General features: G+C 40.3%; 2 protein-coding genes across 5 annotated transcripts; one reads left to right on the top strand and one right to left on the bottom strand.

The window, feature by feature from the left end:
• Window positions 1–1239: 1239 nt before the first annotated feature.
• FAM161A (FAM161 centrosomal protein A) lies at window positions 1240–27638 on the bottom strand. Of its 4 annotated transcripts, none has more exons than XM_061155219.1 (7): window positions 27386–27638; window positions 13882–14120; window positions 11489–12655; window positions 10910–11077; window positions 9161–9260; window positions 2284–2438; window positions 1240–1854 (listed from the first exon to the last, which is right to left on the bottom strand). In XM_061155219.1, the coding sequence occupies exons 1-7, from the start codon at window positions 27569–27571 to the stop codon at window positions 1716–1718; spliced, it is 2154 nt and encodes a 717-aa protein (XP_061011202.1). In that variant the 5' UTR covers window positions 27572–27638; the 3' UTR covers window positions 1240–1715. The 4 variants fall into 4 exon arrangements, with proteins under 4 accessions (XP_061011202.1, XP_061011205.1, XP_061011203.1 ...); XM_061155222.1 differs by having other exon boundaries at window positions 13882–14802; window positions 27386–27522; XM_061155220.1 differs by lacking the exon at window positions 27386–27638 and adding an exon at window positions 27264–27328.
• On the top strand, window positions 21810–27245 carry LOC133064766 (cytochrome b-c1 complex subunit 7-like). The gene has a single exon (XM_061155223.1). It carries the CDS (start codon window positions 24000–24002, stop codon window positions 24372–24374), a length of 375 nt encoding a protein of 124 aa, XP_061011206.1. The 5' UTR covers window positions 21810–23999; the 3' UTR covers window positions 24375–27245.
• Window positions 27639–27911: the final 273 nt, after the last annotated feature.

Genomic DNA, 27911 nt, shown 5'->3' with positions numbered 1-27911 from the left:
CTGACACTATCACTTGAATACCCTAGCTTAAAAAGAACTTTTCCGTATATTATGCCAGTCTTTCCCACAGCCACCCAAGATAGGTAAAGTGGAGAAAAGTGGAAGTTGCTCAGTCATGTCTGATTCTTTGCAACCCCACAGACTATACAATTCCCATTTTTAAAGAAAACAAGTTTGATTCTGAAACCAAGTCCTAAACACTGCCCAAAAAACTGAGAAGAAATAGAATGCGGAGTAAATCCTTAGGAAACAAGTTATGTTTTAAGTGTTACAATTTGTGGATTGTGTTTTAACAGGTTCTCAATAAATTGAAAGGGAAATGTTTTCAATCTATGTGTACTCATTTTGAAGTAATTATAAGTAAAATTTAAAACTATATTCATCTATTTATTCAAGCCTTTATTAAGTACCTACTATATCGACAATCCTGTGCAAAATATTCAAGGAACAGAAAGATGCATTTTTAACCAGTGCTAACTCTCAAGGAGAGTTTTCAATCTAATGATAATGAATTTAACACAAAATGTAGGAAAGTAATTAGGAGTAAGCATTTGCCCATAATTGAGAAAAATCACCTCATTTTTGTAGGTTAAGGCATAAACTGACAGTTGATAAACAGTGCTATTATACACACCTTTATTAGTTCATCATCTTTAAAGGAGGTAGATATTCCTCTTCTAAAAACATCTTACCCAATCACATCTTTATGACTGGTTTGAATTTTTAAAGTAAAAGTTTGCTCAAAGAGCAAAATAAGATTCATAAAATCAAATTGGCATTATGCACAGAAAGATAAGTATCTACAACAGTATGTATTAAAGGGTTAAATCTGAATTACTTTGGAGACTTATCCTGAATAAGTTATTATGTTCAACTTCATCATCTATAAAACAGGGGTGATATTTAATTCTAATTAAGATTATAACTCAGATGCTACAATTATTTCCACCTGTCATAATAAACAGAGTTAAAAAACTAGTATAAAAATATTTCTAATAATTTATGTTTCAAAAATAAACTGGAATGAAAGTAGGTAAAAGAAAAAGTGACAATGGTGTGGATAATTTAACAGTAACTCTCAGTGCATAAATGAATGTAAATGTGCAAGTTATCGGTTTTTTCCTATGTCTTATCACTTTTTAAAAAATGGCTCAGATAAGAAACTTAAAATACCTAGTAAAATACCTTTGAGGATTCATTTTGTGAGACGTATTGAAGAGAAAAAGAAGGAGCAAACAGTACAATTTAAAAATATTTATTTTTCAATTCATGCTTTCCAGAACACTTTTTCCAAACAAATCACCAAAGGTCAATACGTCTATCTACTCTCAATGTTAAGCAATTTTTCTACCCTAAATAATGAAGTGATGTATACTTTTATATCTAATCAGTTTGTGACAGCTGTGATTCTCAAACATTTTTTAAAAACAGAAGATCAAAGTTGCAAACAGACCATATATAGTGATTTTAAAAACTGGAGGGCAAAAAATAAATAAATAAATAAAAACTGGAGGGCAAAAGCTGACTCTAAACAATCAAATGACCCATTAGCTGGATTTGACCTTTTCAGGCCAAATGAGGACTTCGCTCAAGAGTCCTGCACATAATGATGGATTCTCATGGATGTCCTTAACACCACAAGCACAGCTTCTGATGCCCAATGCTGCCAACAACAGCAGGGGCACAGAAAGGCGACCCTGCCAATTGACTCAGTTTTATTCTTCAACACATTTCTCTTCTCCATTCTCTTCATTGACTTCATCTGTTTCCTTGCAAGAATCTTGACTGTTGGTATCAGTAAGATAATTTTCTTCCCCATTCTCTCTTTCTTCTATTTTTTCTTCTTCATTAAAGCTAGAGGAAGAAATTTATCAATCTTTCAAAGGAAAAATGATTTGGTTTAAAGGTAAACAAACCCTCTGCAATGTATGCCATCCTGCAGCCAGTCTTCCTCAAGTGTATAAGCTCCAATTTATCAAGAAAAGTCTATACAAGTACCAGTTGGGAAAATAAAGATTGACTCTTCAAACTTCATTTGAAAGCATGTTATTGTTTTCATTATCTATGTCAGAAATTTACATGATTTGACTTTAAAAAATATTTCATCACCATGTAATATTTTGAAGTGTCAAACATGTTAAAATGTCAGTATGTTTTACATAGTTCACATGTGTTCCATTAGATAAAACACCTTTTAAAATCTTATAGAACAGATTTTTATGCTTTCCTGCAAGTAAAGAATTTTTTCAAAGGTTAACCATTCAGACATCTTATATATGTTACCTTTCTTTATCTTCTGTGAAATTTTTCATCTCTTGATCGCTGAAGTACTCAAATATTTTTCCACTTTGGCCTTTCTTTGAAACAAACTCATCAGATAGTCCTAGTGCTTTTAAAGTGTTAGAATAATGCTTTTCTGCTGACGTTCTTGCATTTTTCTACAGGAAAGACAAACCTTTTTAGAGGAGGACAAAAGACTTCAAGTTTCCATTAAAAATGTTAAAAGCTTCAGTGAAAGTTAAATTCAATCATCACAGCTGGTTGAAAAATATGCATACCCTCTGACCAGCAATTCCACTCCTAGGTATGTGCCTAGAGGAACTCCAACCTATGTGCCCAAAGAGACACACCAAAATGCTACGAACAGTACTGTTTGTAACAACCCCAAACTGGAAACAACCTAGGTATCTATCAACACTAGACGGATAAATAAATTCTGGTGCATTCATATAACAGACTAAAATAAAGCAGAAAATGAACTCGAGCTGTATGTTACAACATGGATGGACCTCACAAACACTGAACAAAAGCAGCATACCACAAAAGAGCACACATAGTATAAAAGACCCAAAACAGGCAAAACTAAACTATGCTGCTTAGGGATTGGTCCATCGCTGGTAAAACCGTAAAGAAAAACAAGGAAATGCTTATCTCAAAAGTTAAAACGGTGGTTACCTCTAGGTGAAAGAGTTTTGATCTGGGCAGGGCACACAGTGTTTCTGGGGTACTGGCAAAGCTCTAATGCTATATTTGTTAACATGGGTAATGGTCACATGAGTTTTGAACTATAATTATTCTTTCAACTGTACTGTTTCATGACTGTTCAAGGATAACTGAAAAAAAAAAAAATCAGTAAGAAAATAAGATCATGTGATAGTTGTCAGAGGGTTCTTTATGTGCCTACTATAAATTTTACTCTTTACAAGCCATGTCTCTAATCCACTGCAGAGTATAAAATCATCAGTGTTGTTATCTTTACTCTGTGGGGGAAGCAATGCATACAGCAGGAAAAACATGAATTTAGAACTGGGTTCAAATCTCCAGAATGTTACTTCCTGGCTTTGGGGCCTGTGAAAGTCATGATGACCCTCTCATACCTAAAGCAAATCAATTATCACAGTTCCTGAGATCACAGGCTTCACAGAGACAAAAGATAACTGAGGTTCACATGAGTGCCTTGGCTCCTGATACCACAGGCTTTACAGATTCACAAGATGACTGAGGTTCACACGAGTGCCTTGACTTTAGTCCACTTTTACCTCCTATGAGTGGGTGTGAACTAGCACAGGGCCAAAAATCACTATCTGAACCTGGAACTAAAGGAAAGAGATGAGGAATGGCCCAGTCCCAAAGCACCAATGGCATCCCATCCTGAAAAGAGTGTGGAAGAGCACTCAGTCTCACCCCAAAATTTAACACAGAAGAGGAAACCAAGATACTTGGTCCACCCTTCCTGAGGTTAAGTGCTTCGCTTAAAGTCACAGAATATACTGAGAGGGAAACGCTAGTCTCCTAATCCTTTCCTGCATCTTCTTCTCTGCTTCCTCTAAGTGGTAGTGGTCATTCAAGGTGGCCTGAAGCCTGACTTCAGTAAAGCAGTGGCAGATATTTTCCTAACCCAAGGATTCCAGGATAAGGAAGGACCCTGGAGTCTAGTGTTCCATTGGAGAAACCAAAATGGCAAAGGCTGATTACAATGGATAAAACTATCACTAGCGCATTTTCTGACACTCTAGAAAACTCAAAAAGAAGCACTAAAACTGCTCAAAATGCACCCACTGTGAATGATGATTTTTAGACAAATAAGTAAAAATGCAACCAGAGGCTATGAATACCAATAGACAAGCCTTGGGCAACTGAAAGGCATAGGAAAGTGACCTGAGAAGAATGCCCCCAAAGACTGTAAAGCAGGATAAAGAAACCCCAGACCTAACTCAATGTGCTAAAAAGAATATATTCTGATTTAAGCAAACGAAGTATAAAAGATTTAAATGATACTAGTCAATGTTACTGCTCTTAAGCCTTCGTCTGAATTTGATTTAACGCTTTAATGTTTGGTTTGAAAGTGAAAGTTGCTCAGTCATGTCCGACTCTTTGCGACCCCATGGACTATACAGCCCATGGAGTTCTCCAGGCCAGAATACTGGAGTGGGTAGCCATTCCCTTCTCCAGGGGATCGTCCCAACCCAGGGATCAAACCCAGGTCTCCCGCAGTGCAGGCAGATTTTTTACCAGCTGAGCCACCAGGGAAGCCCCAATATTTGGTTTAAAATCTGATTTAACATATTCAGTTAATAAATCCTGTGATTTTTAAGAAATAGGAAAACATGGTTTGTTCTGTCCTGGATCACAGGGTAACTCTGCTAGCAGGATAACTCAACAGCAGCATGACCATAATTAACACTTATAAATGGGAAATGCATACCATTGTAAGTGAATTTATTAATTAACAGCTAGCTGTTAATTAGCAGTAATAGTAACTGCAAGAAAAGAAGTACCAATATATGTTAACAAAACCAAAACAATGGTGAGTCACTGCCAGTCACTCTGTATATAGAACTTATTATCTTCTAATATTTCATATCAAGGTGAATAGTGTGTAACTGTTCTTTTTTAAAACAAACATGTCCCCCTCAAATTTCACCATGCAAAAGAACTGTAAAGACTATGAAATAAAAGTGGTTAAAATAACTGAATGATTATTTCGCTTTTGTATCTAAGATACTGCAAAAAACAAATTATCTTTGTTTCTTCAGGCAATTTGTCTACAATCACTACTCTAGTTTGAAGAGGAAAAAAATACTTAGTTTTATAAGCCTAAGTTTACTTTATAGCAATTCTTTCCTTTATATAATAATTACTGACTACTTATTTTGTGACAAGCCCTCATGGGAGGTAGAGGTATACGGGGAGAGGACAGCATATGTGTTGGCTGAAGTTGGTTGAAGAAAATATCAGCTATGAAACTAACCTACACTTTCAATATTTAACACTTCTTTACGGGTTTAATTTCACACACACCACTATTTTGCCACATTTTCTCTGGTGATTAGAAAGACTGGGAATTCACAGCATTGCAGAACTGCTTCTTACTGCTGAGACTCATCACTACTATGTCAGGGTAGTGTTCTAGGCCTGGTACAATCCCAGGGAGAAATAGTCCAGTTCGGGTTCAACAAATGTTTATGAACATGTCCTCTGTGCCGTATGCTGTCTTAGGAGCTAGCAACACAAAGATTTTAAAAGTAACTAGCTGAAAGAGAAGGGAGAGCATTAAACAGATAATTTGCACACAATATATAGGAAAAAAGACAGAAATGCACAAAGGGTAATAAAAGAACACAGAACAAATAGCATGCAACTCAACCTGGGGACACAGTGCAAGAAGTGATTTTACACTAAGCCTTGAAAGAGTCAGAGGAAAGATATGAAGAAGTTATATGGGTGTTGAGAAACAGCCTGAATAAAGATTTCAAGTTTGAGGGACTTCCCTGGTGGGTCCAGTGGCTAAGACTCTGCACTCCCAATACGGGGGGCCCGGGCTCAAATCCTGGTCAGGGAACTAGATCCCACATGCTGCAACTTAAGAGTTTACATGCCGTAACTAAAGGGTTTGCACACCACAGCTAAAAAGATCCCACACACCACAACAAAGATCAAAGATCCCGAGTGCTGCAACTAAGACCTGGCACAGCCAAATATATAAATAAATATTTTAAAAAGATGTCACCACCCCCCCCCCCAAAAAAAAAAGATGTCCAGTTTGAAACTAGTGGTGTGGTACAGTCTGCAAGTAAAGGGTGTACACAGAAGGGAGTGGAGGCATGCAGTGGTCAATGAACTAAAGAGGTCAACAGGGATCAGGTAAGACAGGATTCGGTACACCATGTTAAGACTTGTGGACTTATCTTCTGGGGGGTAGCAGGACAGCTTAGTGCTAAGCATTTGGAAGCAGGCTGACTTGGGTTCCTAGTTCTATTACTTACTAACTATCGACCTTAAAAGTTATTTACTTTCTTTCAACTTCAGTTTCTTCCTCTGCAATACAAGAATACCCATCTTGCGGCACTGTTTGGAGAAGCCGATGTCAAGCTCCCTTGATACCATTTACGGAAAACGAGAACAAATGGCATCAGTGAAATGGATGATTGTCACTGTTACTGGGGTGAACACTGTGGCAAGGGAATGGGAATGGCAAAGAGAAGACAGAGCGAGTGGCTTTGCAAAGAACAAGGCAAGAAAACCAGTCAAACCATAATAACAACTCAGACGGAAAATAACAGCGGCTTCACCTAGCATTTCCCCATCAGGAATGGAGAAAGGCAGATCCAAAAGCTGTCTAGAAAGGAACTTCTCAGGTCTCAGGGACAGCTGAGAAAAAGTGGGGGGAAAAGTGGTTTCCAGTCATCTAAATTGCAGCCCAACAAAAACACGAACCCAGAGAGGAAGGTCTACTTTGTGTCAAGATGAATATAAGATGCCTGTGAGAAATCTGGGTAGGTATATCCAGACGAGTGGATGTAAAACCTGCAGTAGAGAGCCGGAGAAAACTATGTGAGGCAAAAATCAATCACTTTATGCTGAGTAACGTAGAACAGCTTATGATCATTTTTCTCCCCTAAAGTTGAAACTGGGATGTGAGAAAAAAAATCCCTTAAAGTGAAAAGCGTTACATAAAATTATATCCAAATCAATAAGTAAAGGGTTCCCATAACTTTGAGAGACTGTAATATGCCACAACGAATGTCCCTTGTCCTCAGTGAGACTCTGACAAGGACAGTCCTATAGGACACTCATCTGTCCCAGACACTTGCTGGCAGCAAGCTCCAAACGTAACAGCTTGAAATTCACAACACAGCACCTGTAACCTCTAGTGATTTTGTCTATTTTTAAATTACGTAGCCCATGGGAGCTTTTCCCTTATGGATACAAAAAAGATCACCTGAAATCGACAAATTTCTCTTAAGGGAAAGACTGTAAAACTGAGTATTAATCTAGTAAAATCATGATTCCTTGTTCGTAGCACCAAGCTTTTTTTTCCCCAATAAAAAGGGAGTCCTTCTCACAGACACAGAAAACAAATTTATGGTTACCAAAGGGGAAAGGGGAGGGGGATAAATTAGGAGGTGGGATTAACAGATATACACTACTTTACATAAAATAGACAAATAACAAGGTCCTACTGTAAAGCACAGGGAACTATTTTAATGTCTTGTAATAAACCATAATGGAAAAGAATCTGAAAAAGAATATATATATATGTGTATGTATACATATATACAAAACAACTGAATCAGTTTGCTGTATACCAGAAACTAATACAACATGGTAAATCAACTATACTTCAATTTTTAGAAAAAGGAAGTAATTTCACTAATTATAGCTAAAACTAAAAATTATAGACTCACTTAAAAAAAACTGATCAACAAAACAAAAAGGCAGCCTACTGAATGGGAGAAAATATTTGCAAATCATCTATTTGATAAGAGGTTAATATCCAAAATATATTAAAAAAACTCATGAAAGTCATTAGCAAAAAATAAAATTTAAAAATGGGCTAAATATATGAAAAGACATTTTTCAAAGAGGATATTCAAATGGCTACAGGCATACGAAAAGGTGCTCACCATCACCATCATTAGGGAAATACAAATCAAAATCACAATGAGATACCACCTCACACTTGTTACAATGGCTGGTCTCAAAAAAACAAAACATAACAAATGCTGGTGAGGATGTAGAGAAAAAGGGAACCCTTGTGCACTGTTCATGGGAAAGTAAATTGGCACAGCCATTATGGAAAACAGTATGGAGTTTCCTCAAAAAATTAAAAATAGAACCACTACACAATCCAGCAATTCCACTCCTGGATATTTATTAAAAGGAAATGAAATCATTATGTCAATTCACTGCAGCATTATTTACAATAGTCAAGACATGGAAAAAATCCAAATGACCATCAAAAGATGAATGGATAAAGAAAATGTGGTAGATATGGAATACTATTTGGCCACAAAAAAAGAAATCCTGCCATTTGTAACAATACAGATGAACCTTGAGGGCATAGAGCTAAAAGAAATTAGTCAGACAGAGAAGGACAAATACTGTATGATCTCATTTATGTGTGGAATCCAAACACACACACACAAACAAATTCATAGAAAAAGAGATCATATTTGTGATTACTGGAGGAATTGTATGCAGGTGTCAAAAGGTAGAAACTTCCACTTATAAGATATGAAAGTACTGAAAGTGTAGTGTACACCAGGATGATGACAGTTAGCACTGCAGTGTGGAATATGTGGACGTTGCTAAGCGAGTAAATCCTAAGACTTCTCATCACAAGGAAAACAATTTTTTTGGTAACAATGAGGTTGATAGGTGTTAACTAACTGTCATAATCATTTCCTAATATATGAATGTCAAGTTATTATACTGTACATCTTAAACTTATACCTGCCAAATGTCAATTTTATCCCAATAAAACTGGAAAAAGAAACTGGCAGAAATAAATCTGATTCAGTTAGCCATTTTGTTTCATTTTTTAATTCTTCAAAGTCTTCCAATTCAACCTCAATATTTGGCCAAGTTGGTACTGAAAAAAGACTAGCCATTAAAAACAGGTTGTGAAACTATTATTTTGAAAATGAATGGATTAGTAGCATGTTCTTTATCAAGCTCAACAACCTCATCAAGATTCAGTGCTCAGATTTAAGCAAATTACTTACTGGATTGATGTGGTGAAGCTGTCACAGAAATAATAATGTCTCAGTAAATTACATAACACATAAGAAAAATGGATTATGAAAATTAGGAGATAGAGATGTTAAAAAAAAAAAAAAAAGGCTGACAATAGCTCTCAAATTCCAACAAACACAACCTGAGCAACTCTTTCAAATAGCAGCGGCCTGTTTTTTAATTTTTCTTCTCTTTCTTCTAGTTCTCGTCGGTATTCTCTCATCCTTTCCTTTTCACTCTTTCTAAAATCAAATAAAAGGAATGGAATTTTTAAAAGAAACAAGAACTTGCACATATAACATTTAGCTTAGATGACAAGTCAGAAATTAAATCATGAGCACAGTTTATCACAATTTGTTTTCTAGACTGGTAAACTTTTTTTTCCCATTAGACTGGTAAATTTTTAAGGGATGCAGAATACAAATTCTAGGTTTTGAGAGCACACATTTTACATTGTGGGGACAGTCTGGGTATGCTGAGATTCCTGAAATCTTCAAAACAAGAATAGATTAAGGGGCTTCAAACTGGCCTCGGGAGATTAATCGATGCCCTCTCATCTCATTTATAAACCAAAAAATTTGGTCCAAATTATGTATCTTCTCTTTGAGGAATTTCTTCTGAAAATTAGATGGTGTTCTTCTTTTTTCCCTAGATGAGATCTCCTATAGGCTGGTGGCACAGTTAATTAAATGGGAGTAGGGTAAGGGAGAAACAAGGAGTATGGAAATAGCACATATAGAGAAACAGGAACCAAAACACAAAAACTCACAGTAAGTATACTCACTGTTTGAACCCAGATCCTATAATGAATTAAACTATGCTATTTTCTCTATGTAAAATACACTCATTCTACCAAGATCATGACTTCCTGGATTAGAAAAAATAATTATACCATAAAATAATAATTATGCTTAAATATACACAATTTAGCATTATGGAAAATCCAGTTTACTTTCTAAAGATGAACAGTATATTTCTAGAGAATATTTTGCTCAAGTTCATCAAATCAAGCTCCTTCTATCAATGAGTTACACTGATATGCATTATAAGGTATATATACATAATATACATTATAAAGGAATATAATAATTATTATATATAATATACATATTTAAAGGAATAATCACAAAAGCAAATATAGATTTGGGGGTACTTATAAATCAGATTAAAAGTTAATAAATCATATTACTTACCCAGCTGTGAGGGAGATAATTTACTACTTAAATATGAACATTTTTTACATGACTATTGGGAAAACCATAGCTATAAAAAAAAAAAAATGAACATTTTTATGTTGCAACATAAAAATATTCCTCTGAAACACTGATTTTCAAACTTCATGCTGTAGAATTCCAGTGTCACATACCACTAACCCTTAACACACATGTTAACTGACACATCACATAACTGATGCTAACATCAATGTGCTAATCTGTGCTATCAGATTTTGTGTAGACCTTAGAACAAAGGTCTTGGACATATTTCTTTGCTGAAGAACATTTTGAGATTACACAGCAAGCTGTTAAAAAAGAGCTTTGTGTGAATCAAGATTTTTCTCAATATCACACTGTACAAAAAAAAAGTAATATAAATAAAAAGTTTAGGGATTATAACTGTGAACAATGGCCACAGTATAAAATGCTTCTGTCCATCAATACGGCATCATGGTCTTCACTGTGGGGTGAGGATGCATGTTGGTTCTTACCATGAAGTGAGTGAGTGTTAGAGTGTGTGTGCCTAAGTTAACTGTAAGTAATTGATAGTAACTTGAATCCACAAACTGAAACACTAACACTATTCTTCATTCATTCATATATTTGGGGGGTCCACTGATGAAAAAAAAAAAGTTTGAAAACCAGTGATCTGGAGGGTCAAGGTTCTCTCGTGATACCTGAGAGCTTTTATTCTGGATTTAGACATCTGAGCTAAACTCTCGTGTGAGTCATAAGCCTTAGCCCGGATTGTCAGGAGTTTCTGCAATTCTTTCATTCTTTGCTTCTGCTTAGTTAAGATCCGATGTCTCTCTTCTTCCAACATTTTCTTTTCCTCAAGTGATCTCCTGAGGGCAACAAACTAAGGCTTAATTCACTTTAAGCCAGTGAGCATGTTGTTTAGTAAAAATTTAGCACAGGGTAATTCAATGGTTGAAAAAAAAAGGGCAACCTTTTGAGAAGGATCTGAGTTGTAACTAGAAATCGGTAGGCTGACCGTAACCTTTTCTAGCCCCAAAGATTCATAAAATGGAAAATATATTTAGTTCTTGGATCTTCCTGACCCAGGGATCGAACCCCAGTCTCCTGCATTGCAGGCAGATTCTTTACCATCAAAGCCACCATAGCACACGTGGCAAAATGTTCTATATTTTATAGTAAAATATGTTACCAGATAACTTAGCATCGTATTCTCAAATCCCCCAACACAAAATCACTAGGGCGACCATGAGTCGGCCATCATTGTGTTGGTTATTTACCTTGTGGCTTGCTCTCTTCCTCGGGAGGACACTGTGGGCGTTGGAGGGTTGCAGCTACAGGGTGCAGGCTTTGTGTTTGTATCCCTTACTGGTGACTTGCGCCTTGGAGACAGATAAGGCCAACGTGTTTCTTTTAAATTCTCTTCATCTGCTTCAATGTCTGCCAAAATTTTCTCTCTTTTAGTGGATGAATGTGAGGCTGCCTGAAGGTCAGATGGTTCACAGACTGTCAGGAATTTGGGACACTTCTGTTCTGAGTGGTGTTTCTGATACCTCTCAGGTAGGCCTTCAGAATCAGCAGTCTGGCACCTAACCCTGTGTTTATACTTGGACTTCTCAGCCTGTTCAGGACCCCTGGACTTCCTTGTAGCAAAACTCCTGCGAGCCGGACTGTAAGGCAGAGGGGATGGATTCTGTAAAAAGTCTTGAGTTCTCTGCTGCGCCCTAATGTTTTTATAGAGTGCTTCTTCTGTTAACTTGTCATTGAGTGTTGAACCATAAGTAGAGCGAGGTATAGGTCTGGCTTTAAAACGATTTGTTTTCTTTTTAGACTTAAAAAAGTCTTTCAGCTGCTTTTCCCGAACTGCTTGCTTCTGTTCCTCCCTTGCAACAAACTTAAAGGGCTTCTGAGAGGCCAAAAGAGCTTCTTTGTTTCTCTCCTTCATAGCCTTCCTCCGCATCTCATTTTGCTTGACTATATCATGATAAAGGGGGAGAAAGACAAACGCAGGAACTGGGTTGGCTCGGAATTTTTTCTTACACTCTGACTCCTCTTCTTGCTTCTTGAGCAGCTTGTGTACCATTTCAATATCTGATTTCGATTTCATGTTCTCTTCTTTTTTCTTCTGCTCTCTAACTGTCATTTGAAAAGGCTCGGGTACTGTAATCCTTGGCACCCATTCTTTCGGTTTCTTTCTTTGTTTTTCAAGTGCTGGCAGGCTGACATCTTCAAACTGGATATAATCTTCTACACTGAAGTTTGTCCACATGTTGCTGATGAGCTCCTTAGCATAGGTCATCATACTGCTTTTCTCAGAATACTTTTTTTCTAAGCTGGGCAACTCTTCTTCAGAGGAAGACACAATCAAGGAGGAAGACTGACTTAGATCAGGTTCTGAAATTGATGTCATTAATGAGACAGGGTGATAGGAGTTCTCTGATACAGACCTAAGCAAGTGAGGAGAATAATCAGGTTAACTTTTCAGTTGTATGTGACCAAATAGAAAAATTAAAAACTACATAATTTCTAAGATCAAGGTAAAATCAGTTAAAATAGGAACTGGACAGGGCTGATGAAAACTATCAAATTCTTTTATAACAGAGCCTGGGAGATGCCTGAAATTGATCTAAGTTGACTCCCTCATTTTACAGGAGAGGAACCTGAGACAGCAGAGTTTCCTTATATCTAACCACTATTGAATTCTCCACATGTTTTCCAGAGTCACCATCCTAAAATATACATCTGATCACATCACTTTCTTTCCTGAAACTTTCCCACGACTTGCCATTGTTACCAAGCTTAGATTATAAAGCCCCTCAAGACTAGCTCCTGCCTACTTTCCAGTTTCACCTCTTGCCTCTCCCTATCCAGGTCACCATTCTTAAGTCAGATCCAATCATAGGAAGTTTCTCCCACACTGTGGTGATTTCTCAAGGCACCATGCCTTTGCACACATGGTTCCTGGTGCCTAGAAGGCCACTCCTTGCTTCCTACATCTGCTTCAGCTATTTCTCCTTTCAGACTGAACTCCAATATGATACTTCACTTGCCTGTATCCCTCCACTGACACCCTGACATGTTCAACTGCTCTTCCTCTCTCTCCATGATACTCTGTTACACCATGTTGTATTTTTGGATCTCAGATTATCTTTGATCTCCTTGAGGGCATCTTGATTTTGAGTCCTCAGTGCCTAGGCAACATCTGGGACACAGGAGATGCACCATCAGTGCTGAATAACTGGATGAGTGGCCTCAAGTTTCAAAAGAAGCAGGTTTATGGCAAAAATGACTATTTTGGAAACAAATCAGATTTATGTCTTAGTTCTGAACAATCTGTGTTATATCTGCAATGAGCTCATGTTAATCCACATATTACAAAAACTGAATTTTAATATTCAACATTTGAAAATGGCCCACACTAAATATTTTGATACATGTCTAAGAGTGGTGCATCAGAGAGAAAAGACTAAAGTGGCCACCAAATAACCCTCAAAGCAAGAAGCTACCTCGTAGGTTGATAAGCCATCAAACAATCTGAATAAAAACCCACCTCTGTATATCATTAAAAGCACAAAGGGATATTTGAGAGAAAGTATTCTGAAATAATTTGTTTTGCAGTTTTAAGTATACATTTTACCTTACAGTTCACAAATAACAATATGGGCAAACTTACCTGGAAGAGACACTAGCAGTTTCTTCTCTGGTGACTGCTGGCTGAATTTCCTTTAAATTTAATTTATTCTGGTACAATTTCTCTAACTTTGCCATAGTTTCTATGTGGGCTGCCTTCAGCTCTTCTAGTTTCCTGAAATACTCTTCATTAGAGTGGTAAATATCAGAAAAGTCCACAAAATCCTCATGGCTTATATGTTTTTGTTCATTCACCCTAGACATGCTGGTGTTAAAATCAGCCTGGTAGGATGAAAAAAACCTGTTATATGATGTCTGGAGTTGAAAGACAAATTAAGTTGACACTTATTCCCAATGCTACTTTTTTAAAAGTCCACTTAAGGAGGTTATATGTTTACTTGTGGACTATGTACATATAACATATTATAAGTTACTTGTGGGCTATATATGTTTTCTCCTAATAAATATTTTATTAAGAATAAGTGAGAGAGAGAGGGAGATAGAGAGACCAAGTTGCCAGAAAATAAGTACTATTTAATCCATCTTTTAAAGGGTGGTTAGATTCTCAAATTATGTACTAAGAAACACTACGGCAGGATCAAACCAAAGCACCCTTTATAAAGAGCCTTCTTCTCAGTGCAGGTTTATCTGAGATGAAGAACACAGTTTCTCCTGCTGCAGACCAAGCAACCATAGCCCAGTGCCCTCTCTGAGCTGGGCTTTGCAGTGTGGGCCCCAAGGGTGTTTCGGAAGAGAGGAAAACCGAATGAGAATTCCGGGGAATGTGGGATTGGAGGGAACAAAATTCTCGGGGGCTCATCAAGAAGCCAGAGAGAAACTTTCCTTCATGTGCATGGGGTGGGGGTTGGGAGGAACCTCAGGAACAGTAGGAGGTGAAGGTAGGAGGGACTTCCAGTATAGCCATTCCTGTAGGCAATAAGAACAGCTCCCATGGTGACAAGGACTGTGGGGGTGACAAGAGAACAAGAACACATAGGGTGGTTATGCTATATACATGTCTACAAGGGTATGACTGATCCTTTCCCCCCACTCCCTTCAAATACTTTTCAATTTCTTTTAACTGAAGGAACTCTAAAGAGGTAAAACCCCATATCCTTCACAAGCATATAAAAATTTCATATTTTCTCAGGTGAGAAACAACTGAAATTGTTTATGATACTATGCATAAAAGGTTACTATGGATCTAAATTTAGCTTACTGCCTGAAATAGACTCAAAATGAAAAAAGTATATTTGCCAAAGAAAATTAGAGATCCAACCTGATAAGACTCTAGAAAATAAACCTGAGTAGTGTCTCCCAACAGAAAATTCAGAAGATTCAGTTGTCCATAATACTTATAGATATAACACTTTAATGGACTCAGAAACAGTGTAGATGAGGCCAGTGTTGTACCACTTGGGACAACTTAAGAGAAAACAAATGAAAGAAAACAAGTTTCCTTCAGTAGAACATGTGTGCAGAAATTTATTACCAAATAAATTAGAGAATTGCTTTATGAGTCATGATGCTGTTGCTGTTCAGTCGCCCAGTCGTATCTCTTTGTGACCCCATGGACTACGGCACACCAGGCCTCCCTGCCCCTCAGCATCTCCTGGAGTTTGCCCAAGTTCATGTTCATTGCTTCAGTGATGCCATCCAGCCATCTCATCCTCTGATGCCCTCTTCTCCTTCTGCCCTCAATCTTTCCCAGCATCAGGGATTTTAAGATGAGTTGTCTGTTTGAATCAGATGACCAAAATACTGGAGCTTCAGCTTCAGCATCAGTCCTTCCAGTGCATATTCAGGGTTGATCTCCCTTAAGATTGACTGGTTTGATCTCCTTGCTGTCCAAAGGACTTTCAGGAGTCTTCTCTAGCACCACAGTTTCACGGCATCAATTCTTTGGCATTCTGCCTTCTTTACAGTCCAGCTCTCACAACTGTATGAGACAACTGGGAAGATCACAGCCTTGACAATATGGACCTGTGTCAGCAGAGTAATGTCTCTGCTTTTCAACATACTGTTTAGGTTTGTCATAACTTTCCTGCCGAGAAGCAACTGTCTTCTGGTTTCATGGCTACAGTCACTGACCACAGTGACTTTGGAGCCCAAGAAGAGGAAATCTGTCGCTATGTCCACTTTTTTCCCTTCTATTTGCCATGCAGTAATGGGGCTGGGTGCCATAATCTTAGTTTTTGTAATATTTAGTCTTAAGCTGGCTCTTTCACTCGCCTCCTCATACTCATCAAGAGGTTCTTTAGTTCCTCCTTGCTTTCTGCCATTAGAGTAGTTATCATCCACATATCTGAGGTTGTTGATGTTTCTCCCACCTATTTAGATTTCAGCTTGTAACTCATTCAGCCCGGCATTTCTCAAGATGTGCTCAGTGTATAGGTTAAACAAACAGGATGACAGCAGACAGCCCTGTCACACTTCTTTCTCCATCTTGAACCAATCAGCTGTTCCATATAGGGCTCTAACTGTTGCTTCTTGACCCACATACAGGATTCTCAGAAGACAGGTAAAATGGTCTGGTATTCTCATCTCTCTAAGAGCTTCCCACAGTTCGTCATGAGCCACACAATCAAAGGCTTTAGCACAGTTGATGAAACAGGTTTTTCTGAAATTCCCTTGCTTTCTCTATAATCCAGTGAATGGTGGCAATTTGATCTCTAGTTCCTCTTCCTTTTCTAAACCCAGCTTGGACATCCTCAAGTTCTTGGTTCACATAATGCTGAAGCCTAGCATGCAAGATTTTAAGCATGACCTTACAAGCATAAGAAATGAGTGCAATTGTCCGATGGTCAGCACATTCTTTGGTGCTAGCCTTCTTGGGAACTGGGATGAGGATTGACTTTTTCCAGTCCTATGGCCACTGCTCGGTCTTTCAGATTTGCTGACATAATGAATGCAAAACCTTGATGGCAACATCCTTTAGGGTTTGAATAGTTCTGCTGGAATTTCATCACATCCACTAGCTTTATTAACAGCAGTGCTTCTTAAGGCCCACTTGAGTCATACAACTCAATTAAGAGAATTTTCTGATATCCTCTGCTGTTTTTTGTATGTGCTCCTCACCATTACCATCTTAGCTGTGGGAATGAGTACTTTTTTAATTTCCTCACTCATTCAATATTTAGAGACATTCAGTATTTAGCTAGCTGCTAAAAGATACAAATCAGGTAAAAACTCTACCTTCCAGAAATGGCAACCCATTTTAGTATTCTTCCCTGGAAAATTCCATGGACAGAGGAGCCTGGTGGGCTATAGTCCATGGGGTCGCAAAGAGCTGGACACGACTGAGTGACTGAGCACATCATCATTTAGTTCACATACTGTGAACTAAAATGGTTGTTTCCTTTTGTATTCCTACCAGAAGAGTTTCAGACTTCTGGTTCTTCCATATTCCTGCCAATATGTTTAGTCTTTTTAAATTTCTGACCTTTTGAATAAATGTGTAGCATTAAAAAAAAAAAAAGACAACCCCACCTTCCAGAAGTTTCCAGTTAGTTTAGAAGAGGACATGCAGATAAATAATCAATAGCAGACTCTGAATGAGACAGAACTCCTGATTCCTGTCCACGATTTGCTCCAAGCTGAGCAGGGAGACAGAGAAGTGACCATGTATGTCACGACATCAGGGACCTTTGAGAGCTCACAGAAAGAGCGTCTAATTCTGACAGGGGGAAAGAAGAGGCAAAATTTGCAGATATCAGAAAGACTGGATACACAAGGCTAGATAAGGACAAGGTTTGTGAAAAACAAAGAAACTGAGGCCGAGGGCTTGAACATTCACCATGTTACTTCATGATGATGCAACTGGCAGGTACTCTGTCCTTGGTGAGGAACCTGAGGCTCAGAGGAGTCAGGTGACCTGTCTATGGTCACACAGCTAGTAAGCAGCAGAGCTGGGCTCCAATACCATACCTGTTAGACTTCAAAGACACACCACACTCCTCCCAAGTGCAGGAGGGTTTTTTAGCTGCAAGTGGAAGTAACAAGCATGCTGTGCTCCGAGGAAGGTATACAGTCTGAGAGGGGGTGGGGAAGAGCATATATGGAGCACAGCGGAGGAAGGAAAACAAGGTGAAAAAGGCAAGTGAAGAGCCCCAACCAAAAGCCCAGTGGGCCAAGCCACAGGCACCAGGAGCCCTGAAGGATGTGAGCAGAATGTGACAGTCAGTAACACTCAGAAGGACTCTCTGGTAGCAAGTGAAGTGGAGGGAAGGAAAGGAAGGTTGGTGGCGGTTAATGGGCTATTGGGAGATTTAAGAGGCTGAGTCATCAACCTGACAATGGTCTGGACTGTGGGCAAGAAACTGAAAAAGTTTTCTGTTTGGAATGCTGCATGTCTAGGTAAATGACGGTCTGCCATTTATCAGTAGAGGGGCTACAGGCAAGAGGAGTATTTTTAGGGACAGGATATTAATCTCTGTCTTAGACACACTAAGTGTGAGGGGATAGTAGGGCAGCCCAATATCCAGGAAACACAGGGGTAAATATATCTGGAGACTCGGTAAGAAGGCTGGGCTGGAGATGGAAATACAGGAGCCAGCAATGCACACAGAAATGCAGGTGAAGCCCTGGGTGTAGATAAGGCTTCCTGTGGGCAGTGAGAGGCAAGAACTTGAGGATGGAAATGTTGGCAAACACTAGCATCCAAATAAGCAGTGATAGGACTTCCCTGGCGGTCCACTGGTTGAGAATCCAGCTGTCAATGCAGGGGACACGGGTTCAATCCCTCGTCTGGAATGATTCCACACGGCACGGAGCAACTCAGCCCGTGCACCACAACTACTGAACCCGCACTCCAGAGCCCTCGAGCTGCAACTACTGAGACCCATGAGCCTAGAACCTGTTCTCCACAACAGGAGAAGCCCCCGCAATGAGAAGCCCATGCACTGCAATGAAGAGTAGCTCCCACTCGCCACAACTAGAGAAAGCCTGCAAGCAGCAACAAAGACCCAGTGCCACCAAAAATACAATAAATAACTAATTTTTAAAAATAGTGTACAAAAAAGTATGAAACGGTCACAAAAGATCACAAAGATCAGGTTGAAACTGAACAGAATCCTGTGAGGCCCTCCAGGACACAAAAGTCTTTCCATGTCCTTGTTTCAAAGAGCAGATGCAAACAGTTACTAATTAGAGGAGTGAGGGACTGCAGGAAAAAAAAAAAAAGGAGAGGCAGTCAAGAAATAGTGTGGGGAAGGAGCAGGGTCCTGGTTCCTCCAAAGGGAAACACAAAAACAATCTGATACAGAAACTAAGGCACCCACCCAGGTGGAGGATGGTAACTTCAGGCTGAGCAGAAGTACATAGATCCCAGAATGGTTGGAACTGGAAGGCTGATGATGGAGCTTCCTTGACCACCACCCTGTTACCTCCCATCAACCAATCAGAGAAAAGGTCACATACCCTTGAAGCCCACCCCCTAAATTTTGCTTATAAAACCTCTTCCCCAACAGAGTAGTTGGGCTTTTTGAGGACAAGCTGCCCATTGTCCTTGATTGGCTCTGCAATAAACCTTTCTCTGCTCCAAGCTCTAATGTGTCAGTTTGTTTGGCTTCACTGTGCACTGGGCAAACGAACTTGGATTCAGCAAGAAAGTGATACCGTATTTAAAGGAAGGGAGCTTTGGTTTTGTTTGAGTTTGGAAGATACAGAAAGACTTCCTGGAGGAGGTGATATTTGAGCTGAGCCAAAGAATGGAAAAACTGGAGGATCAGAGAAAGTATATGGGGAAAGAGGGAAAAGGTACTCTAGAAAGAGGAAATGACAGTAAAAGCAGTGGAGATGGGGTTGTGGGTGGATGGGTGGACATGGTGGAAAGTACACAGCTGCAGGCTATAAGGAAAGTTAAAATGCACAAAGCAATTTAAGGCAGAAAGCCTGGAAAGGGAGGTTAGAGCAACTGAGGCGGTCTCTGTTTCTGTATATAGCTGGCTCCCGACCCCTCCCTGGTCACCTGGTTTTAGCCCCCTTAAAACCCTTCAAAGCTGAAAGGGTCGGACACTTTGCAGTTTGGAACGTTCATGTGGCTTGGGGGAAAGAGTACAGACATGGTGTCAGAATTCTCATTCAAGCCTAGGTTCTGCACTTCTTAGTCATGTGGTGAGGCTAAGAACTTTGGAACTTCAGCTTTAAGAAACATAAAGTATGTGAGCCAGTTGTTAAACTATTGTCTCACAGCTCCAAAGCCACCCTTCTCTACCCTGCTATGTGATGCTGGGGATGGGACTCTGCAAAGCACATTTCTGCTTTGCCAGAGGCTTCCTGCTAGATTCTGCCAAAAGTGGGGCTAGAGAGAGACTGCAAGGCTGGAGGAGGAAGAAGGGACTATTCCTTCCTGTTCGTTCTCCATCCATCTGTCTGCTTGTATCACCCCAGCTTCCCTGGTGGCTCAGACAGTAAAGAATCCGCCTGTAATGTGGGAGACCTGGTTTCAATCCCTGGGTTGGGAAGATCCTCTGGAGGAGGGCATGGAGACCCACTCCAGTATTCTGGCCTGGAGAATCCCCATGGACAGAGGAGCCTGGCAGACTACAGTCTAAGGGGTCGCAAAGAGTTGGACATGACTGAGCGACTAAGCACAACAACACAACATCACCCCAGCAGTGTTCTTCCTCTGGGCAGCAGCAGCTCACTCTAGCAGCAGGGGCTGATTCCAGTCTGCAGGTTCTCTAGTGCTCACAGAATCAGCAGAATCACCTCAAGGGCTTACTGTTCCCTCCCCCTTAGATGCTCTGCCTCCAGATATCTGCACGGCCCACCTGCTCGCTCCTTCAGAGCTTTACTCAAAATGTCATCCTCTCCACAAGGTCTTCATTGACTACCGGTTTTTGAAATGACAACCTCTCCTCTGACTCACTGTCACCCTTTTTTTCTGCTTTATTTGTCTCATAAGTACTCACCCCCAACTGACATTCTACTCATATTTGCTGATGTAGTTGTGTATTACATGCCTGTCCCTACCAAAAAGTAAGCGTCGCGAAAGCAAGCATTTGCTTTGCTGTGTCCCCAGTGCCTAGAAGAGTGTATGGTCATTGAAAGACCCTCAATCAGTGTTTACTAAATAAACAAATGTCCAGCTAAAACAATATTAAGTCCTCCCAAGAGGAATGGACAGGTATTCCCTCACAAAAGACTGAATCAAAGAAATACTGGCTGCTCTAAACAGCTATATTCTACTGAGTATTAAGGAAAGGCCTTATCTTCCAAAAGCTATCATTAAAATCAGGTGGATATTCCAAAGAATCGTTTTTTAGGCAAAAGCATCCACAGACTCACCATTCATTCTTTTAGACCATTCCTTAAAAGAAGGTCTTATAACAATCATTTTCACAAAAAGGATGAAATTTATTTGAACCTGGAAAAGATGTTTGAAAACGATATAGAAGGATGCATAACTTCTAAACAGATGCGACAGGCCTGATGATTATACTTAAGCACCGACTGCACAGTAGTCACTCCACTTCAGCTTAATGCTGGGAACACTGAACTGAACTTTTCAGATAAACTGATCTCACAGTGTTTTACCCAAAACAGATAAATGGTTAATAAGTGACTTTCAACTCTAATTTCATCTTTCATTGTCTTCTCCACATAGAAGCAAACAGTAGTTCAGATAACCTAGGCCAAGGACATTATTTTCCAAGAGCATAAGATTGCACCCTTTCCCTTTAACTGTTGAGCTTTCTGTGGAATGTTGTACACACAGCCATGAGATTAGAGGATAATCTTTCCTAGATTGGCTTGACCCATTTAGATGATGACTCCTTCCAACACAGGTTGCTTCATTAGCAATCAGCATTCATCATTATCTGGGTTAAAGTTATCATCTACAATTCTGGAATTTTTATTAAAAATTTTTTTTTGCATTAAAGATATTTGTAAGGAATGAGGCAGATCTACATGTAAATGATAAGAGGAAAAAAGCAAGTGGCAGGACAATATATATCTATCCAATGCTACCATATATTAAAATATTATGTACACAGGAGATAGGAAAAGGCCTAGAGTATATATCTGATTCAAAACAGTGACTACTAGGACTTCCCTGGTGGTCCAGTGGGCTCCCGATGCACAGGGCCTGGGTTCAATCCCTGGTTCAAGGAACTAGATCCCACATGCTGCAGCTAAAGATCCTGCATGCTGCAACTAAGACCAGGTGCAGCCAAATAAAACAAACAAATACTTAAAAAACAAAACAAAATAAAACCCAGTGGTTATTAATGGGGAGGAAGGGGGGAGCCAGACTCTCTTTTTGCAGGGAGAAGTAGTAAAGGGCCTTAGTCTTATTTATAACATTTGAAATTTTAAAAGGAGAATGTGTTTATTAATTACTTCTATAGTTAAAATGTAACAACAACAAAAAATGTTTTGTGAACAGTAATACTAAATTAAAAACTGAACAATTTCTAATGGCTACTTGGTGAGCCTGGCACCTCCTGTACTCCTGGAAGTGGCTCTCACACTGCCCCCACGATCCTGCCTATCTGTTCCTTGTTCATCTGCTCCCATCCCCACCCCCCAACTGCAAATGATAACTCCTTTATTTCTTCAGGAAAAAAGAAACCATCACAGGGAAGTTCCCTCATCTTTCCACCTACAAAACTGCCCACTTTTGTGCCCCTTTTTGCCTTCCCTCCTGCTTCAGAGATGAAATGTCCCTTCTCTTAGCATCATCTGACCCTTTCCCTCATCACTGAAACCAATGAATTGGAAACTTCCACGCTTCAGCAATAATTCTACCACAGGAGCTGATCTTAACCTCTTTTGCTCCATTTTCTCTACCTGACTGTTGTTGAGGATTTTAAGAGCTCTATACTAGGCCTCTTCTCTTCTTTCTCTGCACTCTGCCCCTAAATGACTTCATTGTTTCAAAAATGCTGAAAACTCCCAGATAGAAATATCCAACCCATGCCCCACAGTTCTACAGTTTCATAGGCCCAACTGCTTCCTACATCTTTCCACTTGCTAGTTTCACAGATATCTCAAATTTACCTGTTTAAAACTGAAACCTTGATTCCCTCCTGGCCTCTGAATCTATTCCTCTCCAAGTTACTCCCAGTTCAGTAAATGGCTTTATCTTCCATGCAGCTGGTCAAATCAGAAATCTGGGAATAAGCACTCTTGGCTTCTTCCTTGGCCTCACATAAGTCCTATGCAATCTGTGTCCACTTCTTGCCTGGACTCTAGGTCCAAGCCACTGCCTCTGGCCCCTTAATCACTGCAACAGCCTCCTACCCAATCTCCTTTCTTTGTCAAACCCTCCAATCATTCTCTACAAAGCCATCAGAGTCATCTTTAAAAAATGTAAACAGAAACATGCTAGATCTCTTAACAGTCTTCAAAGACTTCTCACTACACCGGCAATAAACACTAAACCCCTTACCTTGGTCTATAAGGACCTCCTTTCCTCTCCGACCTCATCTTCTGCACTCTTCCCCTCTCCCTTTTCCAGTCCTGTTGGCTTTCTTTCAGATTCTTAATCATACAAAACTCTTTCTCTTTCTATCTTTAGGCCTCTGCATATGCTGCTCCCTCTGCCTGGAATGCTTTTCCCACCCCCACCCCCGTCTTAAAAAATGGTTGCTCCTTCTCATCTATCAGGCATTAGCTTAAATGTTAACTCATTGAAGTAGGTCCCCGCCTATTGCATTTTTAATTATAGTAGCCTGCTCACCTCCTTCCCAACATTTCCTGTCTTATAATCATTTGACTGCTCATTTTTTATTGTCCAACTTCCCCATCAGACTGGAAGCACTGTGACAACATGAGCTACGTCTGCTAGCACTCACTTCTGAACAGTCCATTACTGGCACTTAATAAATGCTCAAAATTGGCTTGAAAAAGAGAAGGCCAATCCATTAGGAAAATCCATGAAATTTTAACTGTGAATTATAGAATATTGCTTTACCTATATCATCATCAACCACAAAGCAAGACCTGTGAACTGATATCTCCAACTGAGGCTAGATTCAAGGAATATGCCTTAATGCCCTTATATGGGCACAGAGTCCTGCAAGGGGTGTATATGGAGCCTTGGGGACTTGGGGGGAGTGGCTTTGGCAAGCCAAAGGATTTAAAGGGGCCTACTATGTCAGTAGATGGGGAAACAGTGGCAGACTTTATTTTTGGGCTCCAAAATCACTGCAGATGGTGACTGCAGTCAAGAAATTAAAAGATGCAATGTTTCTGTGTCAGGTCAACATGGCAGGCTGGCCAGCTGTTGCATCAAGCAGGTGGCTGGAGGGTATTCGAAAATGGTATTACAATGCTGCCGGGTTCAATAAACTGGGCTTAATGCAAGATGACACAATATATGAGAATGACGATGTAAAAGAAGCCATAAGAAGGCTTCCTGAGAACCTTTATAACGACAAAGTGTTTCACATTAAGAGAGCACTGGACCTCAGCATGAGGCAGCAGATCCTGCCTAAAGAGCAGTGGACAAAACACGAGGAGGATAAATTCTACCTTGAACCGTATCTGAAAGAGGTTATTCGGGAAAGAAAAGAGAGAGAAGAATAGGCAAAGAAATAATATAGTAGTCTAAATCTGTGGGTACAGCTGTTCTCAAGTATTTTTATGAAGTTGGTTAAACCTGAAATGTACAATGTAGAACTATTTGGGCTGTAAATGTATTACTTTAAAGAAATATCATAATTATTGTTGGGAAAAAAAAAGAAATTAAAAGATGCTTACTCCTTGGAAGGAACATTATGACCAATCTAGACAGCATATTAAAAAGCAGAGACATTAATTTGCCAACAAAGATCCGTCTAGTCAAGGCTATGGTTTTTCCAGTAGTCATGTATGGCTGTGAGAATTGGACTACAAAGAAAGCTGAGTGCCAAAGAACTGATGCTTTTGAGCTGTGGTGTTGGACAAGACTTTTGAAAGTCCCTTGGACTGCAAGGAGATTCAACCAGTCCATTCTAGAGGAGATTAGTCCTGAGTGTTCATTGGAAGGATTGACGTTGAAATTCCAATACTTTGGCCACCTGATGTGAAAGAACGGACTCATTGGAAAAGACCCTGATGCTGGGAAAGATTGAAGGTGGGAGAAGAAAGGGACGACAGAGGATGGGATGGTTGGATGGCATCACCAACTCAATGGACATGAGTTTAGGTAGACTACAGGAGTTGGTGATGGACAGGGAGGCCTGGCGTGCTGCAGTCCATGGGATTGGAAAGAGTCGGACATGACTGAGCAACTGAACTTAACTGAACTATGACAGTTCTCCATAATCAATTTTGTGTGATGGCTATGGTAAGCTGAGTTAACTCCATTTTATAGACGACAAAGTTGAGAGAAACTAGCGTTTAAAAATCAAGATGAGATCAAGCCAAACTGTGAGGAAGGTAAAGCTTGGCTGCTGCACTCTCTTTCTTGCGTTTCCAGTGCTTTGTCTGCCAACACTTGTGTCTCCATCAGGTCTACTACTACGTGCTGCATGTTAGGTCACTTCAGTTGTGTCAAACTCTTTGTGACCCTATGGACTGTAGCCTGCCAGGCTCCTCTGTCCATGGGATTTTCCTGGAGAGAACACTGGAATGGGTTCCATTCCCTTCTTCAAGGGATCTTCCTGACTCAGGGATCAAATCCACGTCTCTTACACCTCTTGCATTGGCAGGCAGGGGGTTCTTTACCACTACTACAGTGGCAGCTGATCCAGATTTGCTTTTGGTTCCTTCAAGTACCATGGTCTCAGAATAGAGTTACACTCAAAACTTAGCTTCCCTTTTTCTTTTTTAGTGAGATACTGTCCCTTAGAAACTAGCTCATTAGATAAACTGATCTCTCCTAAGGTAATGTTTCTAATACAAATTTGCAATTTTATAGGATACTCTGGAAGTATACCTGCAACCACAGAAATGACTGACTTTTCCACCACAGCAAGCCAGAAGAGAACTTAATCTCTTGTTCTCTTTGGAATAGGTGTTCAAATAACAGCCTCACTGGCAGCTGTTATTATTAGTAGTAATTTATACAAACTGTCCTTTAGCTATGACATATTCTCTCATTTGGTTCTCATAATAGCCCAGTGAGACAAGAAAGACAGTTATTTTAAAGCTCTTTTATAGATAAGGAAACAGACTGAAAGAAGTTACATCTTAATATTAACTAGCAAATGAACAGATCCTAACCCAGGGCTCCAAATCCTTCTCTTCATTCAAATCATTTTTCAACATCAGTCCACCTCCTTCATTGGCTATTGAAATTTGAAGCTTCATCATGAATGAATTTGGCTGTAGGTCACTCATTCTGGTTCAAGTTCAGGGTCTCAATCTGTTTTACTCTGGATAACCTCAAGTAGTTTATCTGTTGGTAAAATACTGCCCATAAAAGGTGTTACTACAGATTTACTCATTAACAGTTTTAGTGCAGATTAAAGAGATTAGAATTCCAAAATATCCAGTGATTTCTAATAGCCCTAGACCACAAGATCCCCTGGAGAAGGGAAAGGCTGCCCACTCCAGTATTCTGGCCTAGAGAATTCCATGGACTCTATAGTCCATGGGGGTCACAAAGAGTCGGACACGACTGAGTGACTTTCACTAGACCACATGTTTTGAATCTAAGATGCTTTCAGCAAACAGTATTAAGAATTTTGGGGGACTTCTCTGCTGGTTAAGATTCTGCACTCCCAGCGCAAGAGCCTTGGGTTCCGTCCCTGGTCAGGGAAGTAGATTCCGCGTGCCACAACTAAAGAATCCACACAAAGGTCGCATGGAGGCAACTGAGTCTCAGCACAGCCAAATAAATAAATATTAAAAACAACAAAAGAATCTTTACCTGAGGTTAAGAAGGTTTATATCTGCAGATGGCTGGTTAAAATTCAAAGTTCTCATCTTTTAAGTGAACAGAGCAGATGGCAGACTTGGCCCCCTACCTTGTAGACAGGTGTTCACAAAACACTTGACACTGAAACCTGATCCGTGAAAAAGCTGTTTCTCCCCACTCTGAAGAGCCGTGTGGCAACACTGGAGCCTCAGTAATTTGCTTCTCTGGAGGCTTAACTGTTTCCCACCTACCCACTGAACCCCTGCTGGTTTTAAACATCATCTCTCATGTATTGTATTAAGATGCACTAATAACCAAGACATCGAAGTGACAACAAAACACACCTGACAACACAGCTGATTCACTTGCATTTTTGGATTACTCTCTGTAGGACAGCACAGTTTTCCTCACGTTGAAAAGAAAAAAAAAGAAAAGCACGTATCTACTCCCAACAGTTGCTGGAGCATAAGGAATAAAGTTCTGTACTTTTCACTCTCTAGAAACAGCGTAACGTAAATGCCCTCCAAGAAATTTTTACAACAATCTCTTTGGTTAAAATTAAAAGACTTTTCAACGCCTCGGTTTTGAGTATTTTCCGTGAGGGCCCAGAGGACGTGGTGGGCCAGGCTCACCTGTACGGAGGGTCGGGACAGGGTGCGCATTTCCCAGCCCGCGCTTCACCAGCGGGGGTCGCCGATCAGCCTCCAACTGCACCCGGCGCCCAGCCCCACCCCACTTCCCGCCCCTGCATTACCGGCGCCCGCGCCAGCCGAGCCGCCGCCTCTTTCTCTTCTTCTTCCTCCTCTTCCTCCATGGCCGCCGCCGCCGCCGACAGGAAATTCAAGGGGTCTTTGCGTTCGTACTGGGCGACCCGCGCTCCGGTGTTGGGACTGACCGGGGTTTGGAGACTGCTGGCCGCCAACTTCGCCGCTCGATGCATAGCGGCCGTCACCGCGCCGCCGAGGCCTGAGCGCCCGCGCTGGCCCGGGGCGGGGAAGCCGGCGTGGCCGCAGGCGCCGGATTGCTCTTTGCTTAGGGTGGTGGTTACTAGGGCCCCGGTAACTAGGGACGCTACAGGGGCCGCGAGGGGCCAAAAATCATTTAAAACCTGCGCCCGCCGCGGGGCCTCTTGGATAGTGGAAGTTAGTATTGAGTCTTTGCTGGTTTAGAGGATTGGTCGGCGGAATAGGGCACCTGGTCCCTCTTCTTTGCATTTCACCCCCTAAACGCAGACTTCTCATATTACACTAATGAAACGACTTGTGGTGGTAGTGGTGGGG

The sequence above is a fragment of the Dama dama genome, chromosome 11, assembly GCF_033118175.1.
Source record: "Dama dama isolate Ldn47 chromosome 11, ASM3311817v1, whole genome shotgun sequence".
NCBI lineage: Eukaryota > Metazoa > Chordata > Mammalia > Artiodactyla > Cervidae > Dama > Dama dama.
This window is presented reverse-complemented; position numbering and strand designations above follow the sequence as displayed.

What these genes read in the sequence shown, in the direction of transcription:
- LOC133064766 (XM_061155223.1), top strand. Translation starts at nt 24,000, where the DNA reads ATGGTGACTGCAGTCAAGAAATTAAAAGATGCAATGTTTCTGTGTCAG.
- FAM161A (XM_061155219.1), bottom strand. Translation starts at nt 27,571, where the DNA reads ATGCATCGAGCGGCGAAGTTGGCGGCCAGCAGTCTCCAAACCCCGGTC. An exon ending in ACTGCTAGTGTCTCTTCCAG is followed by an intron (nt 12,656 to 13,881) that starts GTAAGTTTGCCC and finishes TCACTTGCTTAG; the next exon opens with GTCTGTATCAGAGAACTCCT. An exon ending in TATTTGAAAGAGTTGCTCAG is followed by an intron (nt 2,439 to 9,160) that starts GTTGTGTTTGTT and finishes TCTTTCCTGTAG; the next exon opens with AAAAATGCAAGAACGTCAGC.